General features: G+C 40.3%; 1 protein-coding gene and 1 long non-coding RNA gene across 2 annotated transcripts; one reads left to right on the forward strand and one right to left on the reverse strand.

The window, feature by feature from the left end:
- The first annotated feature begins 2,004 nt into the window (after positions 1-2,004).
- Positions 2,005-4,068, forward strand: LOC129599183 (uncharacterized). The gene is made up of 3 exons (XR_008691890.1): positions 2,005-2,109; positions 2,446-2,499; positions 3,918-4,068. It is a non-coding gene; the product is annotated as an uncharacterized LOC129599183 (long non-coding RNA).
- On the reverse strand, positions 3,759-6,307 carry LOC129599182 (3-hydroxyacyl-CoA dehydrogenase type-2-like). The gene is made up of 2 exons (XM_055497336.1): positions 5,890-6,307; positions 3,759-4,044 (listed from the first exon to the last, which is right to left on the reverse strand). Exons 1-2 carry the CDS (start codon positions 5,938-5,940, stop codon positions 3,799-3,801), a joined length of 297 nt encoding a protein of 98 aa, XP_055353311.1. The 5' UTR covers positions 5,941-6,307; the 3' UTR covers positions 3,759-3,798.
- Between the last annotated feature and the right edge of the window lie 1,941 nt (positions 6,308-8,248).

Consider the following 8,248-nt stretch of genomic DNA (forward strand, 5'->3'; position numbering starts at 1 on the left):
CTGGCATCAACAGCATAAATTTGTAATAAAATGCGGCTGCACTGTTCAGACGATTTCAAAATCTTTGCTTAAAAGACGCAATGACACAGCCTGATGCTCCCGGTTGTTATCCCAATAAATTAAATAGTTCCATATGAGCTGTCGCCGATAATTATTTATATGGAAACGTATAACCAGTGAAACCAAGATTTAGTGGTGCAGCGCGGTATGAAGCTTGCAATCGACTGAAATATCAAGTTTTGAGTGAATTTGCGTCGCACTGACAACTTTTGCCACGCAATAGAACTGTATGGCGCATTCAGCCGTTGCGGCGCGACTCCGTGTGAAATCCTGATAAGAGACTTTTTTGATAAAGTAATAATCTCATATACGCGTCCGTGCGTGGGAGCCCAGATATTAACTGTTTAATGTCAATTAACGTTTCGCGATCTCTGGACCAGTAGTTTGCCGTAATTGAGGTTGGTCCAGCGGAGGTGGTAACTGCAGCCCAATGTCCAACTTGGCACCGGAAACCAAGCTGGTCGGACTACCGCTTGTGAACCGTCCGCGACCAAACCCCTTTTATTGATAAACCCGATAAATGATAAGCGATAAACAGAATATGATACACATAGAAGGGTGTGGAGGGCGGGTTCCGCTTTTCGACGGCAAACTTTATACACATTTTTCGAAAACCAAAAATATACAAATACTGTTGTGCATGCCACGTCCACCGGAGTTTATGCATAGAAACGTAATAAACCTCCGATCACACGTTAACGACAGTTATGGCTGTACAATAGCTGCCATTGACCATATGATTAATGAACAGAAATATGAAAAATAAAATAAACAAAGTCTGTTTTCAGCAGTTATCAGAAGCACAATAGACAGGTTAATTTTTTCTTTTGGCTGATCGCTGAACGCTGTTAAAATTACAGTTGCGCAAAATTAAAAGCAAATGCGATGGTAGTTAAGTGTGCATCCGTCGCATCGCGCTTAGCGGATACCGAGCACGTACGTACGTGCACCTCAACTCAACCCGGATATGCAGTGCTTTGCTAAGCGCGCAGGCCTTACGGTAACTTCGCAAGTTATCGTCGTGGCTGAAGCGGTCTTGCGCTAAACGTCACGAATTTGGGGAGGAGCCACAAATAACAGCAGTAAAACTTTAGAGCTAGTGAAAAATTAACCTCTATAATAACTCAAGTAAGAATTAACTGATCATATCTACGCACTTAACATACATCTAATACAAATGTTATTGGGTAATCGCCTTATTGCTACCATACCGTACCATTTTTTGCTGCTTGATGAGCAATGTTGGAAGCATGAAAAGCAGAGAAAACCACTATCTATTTATACCATATAATGTACAGATACTGACAAAAATGAGCTTTAGTCTTGTGCAGACGGGCCTGGCAAATTCCCTGTACGACACTTGCGCGGCTGATATTTCAGAGTCAGATTTTACATAGGCGTATGTAGTGCTACAAGCCTTTTGCGCTCCTGTTGCGTTTTCTGGACCCATTGTACCTGCTCACTTCATACCAAAATGTAGAAAATTAATTTCTCTACAATTTGGTATTCAAAGTTTCTAAGAAAAGCTGAAGCAAGCGTTTCAAGGAGAGCTTTACCAAAAAGATCCAAATCCCAAATCTTCTATTATATTGCCACCACCCTCGTTTGGCAGTACGATGCAGCAGAGCAAAACAAGCCTATTTTCTTCAAACGCATTCTAAAATTGTTCCATCAGGTTAGACTTAACTCATTACATACCAGAATGTAGAGAAATTAATTCTCTACATTCTACTCTATCTCTGACAGTCATAAACTCTTCGCAACGCGGTATAACAAACCAAAAATTAACTCCGCATTGAAGCCCATGCATTTAATGACTCTGAAATATTGTGTGCACATGTGCACTGCTGTGCCCGTATGCACAAGTCTGAACTTCATTGACATAAACGAAGTATTACAGTACATCAGCGGTGTTCTTTACATGCTGTAAGCATACTGTTACTGTAGGAGTTAAGCGTGTTTGGACGTTTATGGCGGACTCATCTAAACTTTTTGGAATTCTGGTTCACCCATAATTTTGCAACCGAATTGCGCGCGCAAACAAACTACGTAAGCAGGTCCTTTGGCTACAAAATAACATAAAGCAACGCAAAAGTGTCCGGGAGTGTGTGAGACCGAAAGTTCCCATGGTTGTACACGAATTTGGTGCTATGTACCGGACCAAATCGCTGGCTGCCCGTCACAAATGTATACGGCAAGACACCACGCTCCAATGCACACTGCAACTTACCATGGTTAGAAGACTTAGAAGTATTAAACTCGTCCGCTGCAGTTCTAAGTTAGAACTGCAGCGGACGAGTTTAATACTAGTACTGGCCACAACAAAGTTACTGTTCAGTCTCCAGTCACGATGCAACTGCACATGTTATGGAATTTGCTTTGCAGGTGAAAGTCCAGTACGATGACCCCATTGACTGCGGAAAGCCTGCGGCGCCCGCGGTGCGTGCGTAAATGCTGTTAACCAGCCAACTAAAAGTCCACCATAATCAATCAATCAATCAATCCAATCTTTTCCATCAGAATCTACATCATTTCTGCTTCCCTTATGTTAAGTTGAACTTTCAGATTTTTGAACAAAAAATGACTTTATCCGTAAAATGGAAAACTAATCTATTATTCCAAATTGCATAAATGAACTGATTTTGTAATAAACAGCTTTTGTAAAAACTGCTCGCAGTATTCAGTTTTGCTGCTGTTGCAGCGGGGATTATGCACCTTTTTGTTACGACAAACACCTTTAATAAATGAAATGGCTGCTGTCGATTTCTAGCAAAAAAATTTCCGCGGACATATTGGACGCTTTTATGGGACGCTTTTTACGTTTACTTTTGTTAATTTGCTTTTGACACTTCATATCTCCATGTCGGTATAAAGTATATGAAAAAAAGCATTGACATTTAGCTAATTTATGTATTCTGCTGAAAGACGCAGTATATTGCGTAGATTAGTTCAAAAATTGATAAGCCATAAATCTTTTTCTGCGTCGTACAAATTCAAACCATTGTTACACTTAAAGATTGCACACAAAACACTTTCGTCCACAAACTTTTCCCCATGCTGCGTATCGGCATAATCATAATAATTATCTTTAATAGTTATAACGGTAGACAACATTCGTTGAGTCTTCAATAACTTTTGAACGGCTCAACAGAATTTGATGGTTTAAGAGTCAAAATGTAGACAACGGCAAAACGACGGTAATTTTGTTCGTTCATTTTTATCCAGGAAGAGTTTAAAAGACAAATTTAAACAGAATGTGAGATAGGAAAGCAGAGAGAGATGCCTGCGCAAAAGCTGGAGGCAAAGCAAGAGAGAGTTTATCATACAGCACTGCAGAGAGAGTGTGGAAACGTATCAGACAAAAGATGCTCTTCCTCATCTGTACAGAGTGCTTACGTAGTGCTCTGCCGGTCGGCTGCCATAGCACAAATTCCTGCTGTTCGGCTGCCTGAGTGCAGATTTCACGAAAATTCAGAAATTGCACAACTTTTGCAAAAAGTACGGTTAAAAAGAGTCATGCGCGTGCGGTTTGCCGTACCAGCGATGCCATGTGCAGGTTTTTTGAATAATCATTGTGATGTACGCATCTGCCTATATTGGGTGATATATATTTATATAGGCAGATGCGTACTTTGTAAAAAAAGAAAATATTGGTGATATATTGGGCTGGGCGATATATAGATATAAATTTATATCTATATACAAAAACATATTACACTTCTAGTGCAGGCAAAAACACTACATTAGATTTTCACCTGTCAGATACACTAACTCTGACATAATATTGACGGTCAAGGGAAACATTACGTGGCTTACATCAGCAACAACAAATTCGACATGGTTCTTGTGTTTCGTAGCGATGCTGCTATGACCGGGAGAGGAATGGACATCCACGATGACGACGCGTGCTCCCTGATCGGCTAGCCGGGCGGCGCAAGCCTGTCCAATTCCCGATGGACCTCCCGTTACCAGAGCGATGGCATCCTGCATTCGAAGAAGCATGTACAATACGCAAAGATTCAGTGATTTAAACTTGTACAATGCACGCAGAAAACAGATAAGCGGAAATCATAAGCCGACTTTTGGTAGATTATATTTCTTACCAAAATGTTACGTAGAATTTACTGTTAGGAAGCCAGTCTCGATTATATATTGTTCATAAATAATATTAAACTGCTAACACGAAAAGTAAACATTAATAAACAATTCTTTCAAGACGTATTCATTTGCATTATCTATATATCTATATGCACGTCTTGCACAAGTTTTGACAGGATAGTACAGTAATATTGAGACAATGGATGGGCAGTGACTACCGGGTATGTTTTCGCACAGTCCATGCGAAACTCTTGGAAAAATGTATGCTTCGATAAGTTCGATTGGTTTACGTGCAATATTGCAAGTAAAGTTTTCATGTTTAGATTTAATTAACATCTGAATACGAAGACGTTTCTCCTTAAGGGGACCCCTAGCCGCAGTTGGGTGGGTCTGGGAAAACGGGATTACCATGGAAACGATGACCGGATATGTGTTATCCTTATTCTGACTGAGCGCAGAGAGGATTTAGCTATACAATGGTGTGGCGCGATCCTCTCTGGCCTGTGTCTAGACCGAGCTATTCACTAAACAAAGAAAAAACTTTGAAAGCAAAAGCTGAATGACAAAGTTTCTTTGTTTTTGACGTAACCCACATTGTTGTACGTGTTATCAGCTAGAAAGCTTATATACCGAAACATGCTAATAAAAAACTTCAATATCTGATCAACAAAACGCAAAAAACACTTTTCAAAAACTTTTTTTTTCAGTTATTCGGAATGCAGGACGTAGAACAGCCGTGGTGTTTCGGTATATAAGCTTTCTGAAAAATAACTGATTTTATGATGTTGGCTGTGTTTCCATATCATGTTTGGTTCTCAAGTTTTAGATTTTCAAAGTCATGAATTTTGTGTTATTCAAAACTGCAACCAAAGAATGGGCTGTTCGGCAGACAGGCTGCTTATCGTGGCTGATCCGGCTGGCCATGCGCGCGCTTTTAGCACACAAAGAGGTCAGGCAGACCACTCAGGAGAGACAGAAACTCACTGTGCTCAGTCAACACTGGCTTGGACATACCATCTGACCGCCTGCCTGCCGCAGGTGTATGTGGCCATGGCCAGCCGGCTACAGCAATCAGTTTACTCGATGAGCGCTTACCCGGTCTTGGTTTTTAAACTGCAACTTAAAGGAAGTTTTACTAATTATGTTTTGCAATACATCATCATAAAGATAAAAGATTCTCTACAAGGGCATATAAAACTTGGCAACTTTATGAAAGCGGCCAAATTAAAAACGCAGCGGCTAGTGGTCCCCTTAAAAGCAGCATCGTGTTTTACAAATCCTCGAGTGTTGTATGGTACAAAGCATTACCCTCTTCAAGTATTATGCAATTTCATAACCATGCTTGCTGACGAAGTGTAGAGGAAAGACCAATCTCATCATGTTATTTTTTACTAATCATCAAGGGAACAGCAACAGTTTTTCAGCATCCCGCATCTTAAGCATCGCCCAGAAAACTTGTTTTTTTTACCTTTACTGAAACATTGTCCAGTTGTATTAGTATAACAAAACGCTCATGCAGTTTTTGGTATCTTGGCGGGCGCTTCCATAAGCTGGAAATGCGACAGGACTATATTATTATAAATTAGAATAATAATTCTGTAAATTGAGCACGTAGCGGTCCATGAATTCCAAGACTGCGAAAGAAGTTACTGACTGCAATAACTTAAAAATAGAATAAAAGCTAGATATGAAATAGCTAACAAGTTAGTACTCTAATCGCTTCAAACGTACCTGCATCGATGTGAACATTTTATGTCCGCGTTTTGCGGCTTCGTCCGTCATGATTAGCGCTTCCGTTAACAGGCCTGCGCAGCTGTATTACCGTGTTGATTACCGTGTTGCGGATCCCCGGCAGAGGTAATAAAACAAGTCCCTCTACTAAGGTGCCCACTCGCACTCCGTAAAACTGGCAAGAACGTACACCAACGGGCTTCTTGGATGTAATTCACTGGGCTTCTTTACCCGCTGTATAAGCTGCTTTGCAAACCCAAATACAGCGTTTCCGGTGCAGCATCGATCAATGTAAACCATAAGCAGAGACCGATCGATGTATCCAGACAGCGGCAGACGCAGCACCTTCAAATTTCGTCCAGGTGTGCCTGTCGGTTGAATGTACAAATACACACACATACTATAGACCCGCATCGAACCAGCGGAAAGCCGGTATACATTGATATCTAATGAGTCAGCAATTTTTGGCCGGATGCCGGTTGCTTTAGTTTCTTTTAGCGACGTTGGAGCTTTTTGTTGATTTTCCGTACTCACTAATGCGCACACTTTCCACACTACTTTCAATTAGCGCACGTCATTCTAATGCTGCAGCTAATTTTAACATTCCGTAATAAGAATTATTAGTGTTTGCTTTTTGAATAAGTACGCATGTACGTTCCAGTTTTTGCGGATCCCGTGACAAGCAAAACACACTGCTATAGCACACAACGCACGAGTGTATTGTACAGAGTACATGTAAAGTTTCGAGAGTTTTCTTGACGACATAATTAAGTAAGTCAACATTTTAGAGTGCAGGCCACAGAAAAACTGACGTTTCAAGGGCGCAGAATAAAACTCGTACTGTGCAATTGTAATTACTGTTACAGTATTTATACGACGCATATATTAAGCGGTCGTGATACTGACAAACACGACTGCAAACTTAAAAAGCTTTTCATTCGCACACAGCATGATCACAGTAAATGGCAGCCGAATTCACAAGACAGCTGTAATATTAAACAATAATAAGTAACTATTTAAATATTTCTTGTATATTATGTAACTTCATTAATTTAACTGCGTTGCTAAATTTGATTATAAATGAACCTGGCATCTAGCGTAACCGCTGCAGCAGTTACCATTTGGTATGGACTTTCGGGATTAGCGGAATGTAGCCGGGATTTTGATGATCAGTTAGTGGAAGAATGCATCCTGCCGCCGTATATTCGCAATCAGTATTACAGCCGGGAAAACGGTCTGAATACGCTGACCGTTGTGGCGGCTTCGTCTTTCGAGCGGAAAACGGTGGTGTCCATTGCCAGTGCCATCGTTGACACGTCGGCGATGGAAGACACGACCACCAGCGAAGTCTGCGTGAAAATGACCTGCAATCGGCCCAGCAAGGTCACACGTAAATGCCAGATACTGGCAGAAAACGGACAAACAGTTTACGACAGCGATATGTATCGCCTTCTGATAAAAGACACGTTAGTCATAAGATTTAACAATTAATTTCATTAACAGATTTTTTTTGTTAACAATTGTAAATCTTGACGTACGTACAGTACAGAGTAAATAGTAGTGTTGGGTAGTAAAAGTCCTTGCCAATATACTTATTTTTACTATCTGCTTTTGAAAGTTTACTTATTTTTACTTACTATTCAAAATTTTTCGGGACTTTTACTTACTTTTACTTACTGTTTCAATTTTTTCAAGGACATTTACTTACTAAATTAAAGTAAATATACTAAATAAATGTAATTTAGCACTGAAAATTTCGACTTGCGTTAGCTTCAGAGCGCAACAGAATACTGAAAATAGTGCAGATAAATTTTTTTGCATTAATCCAGCTACACAGTAACACAGGTGGACACTGAAAAGTAAGTACTGCTGCTTTTGAGGGCGGCAGGCTGGCAGCCGACTACTGCGCACACTCACTTTACCTGCGAGTGGAGGGTTACCTACTCTGTAGTTTGTCCCCTTTCGATCGTGTAAATGTATCTTATTCTTGCGCAGTACCAAAGATTGCTTCCGGTGCCGTGAGCTGGCTATCCGAACCATTAACGTCCTGGAATTTCGTCAGAGTGCGTACAAATGAGCCCAATATTATCAAGCGCTATTAGGTATTTTAAATATTTAGTCAAAATAAATTAATTATGCTCACAAAAATTCGCTAAGGTGCTTTAGAAATCTGCGTTACACCAAAAGCATTAATTAAGGTTATACTGCAAATTGCAGTCTGCAATTAAATACAGGCAAAAGTTTTAGTGCATGTATCCCATTTTGGAAGATATTGTACCCGGGCATTTTCCTTAAAAAGGCTTTCGTATAAAAGTTATTTATATAGAACAATTGACTTAGACTTGTCCCATGCACTGGA

Source organism: Paramacrobiotus metropolitanus, unplaced genomic scaffold, assembly GCF_019649055.1.
Source record: "Paramacrobiotus metropolitanus isolate TYO unplaced genomic scaffold, Prichtersi_v1.0 Parri_scaffold0000139, whole genome shotgun sequence".
Classification (NCBI taxonomy): Eukaryota; Metazoa; Tardigrada; class Eutardigrada; order Parachela; family Macrobiotidae; genus Paramacrobiotus; species Paramacrobiotus metropolitanus.

Coding starts and splice junctions, on each gene's coding strand:
- LOC129599182 (XM_055497336.1), bottom strand. CDS start 5,940: ATGACGGACGAAGCCGCAAAACGCGGACATAAAATGTTCACATCGATG. Junction 4,045..5,889: donor AAATGTTCACATCGATGCAG/GTACGTTTGAAG, acceptor CTTCGAATGCAG/GATGCCATCGCTCTGGTAAC.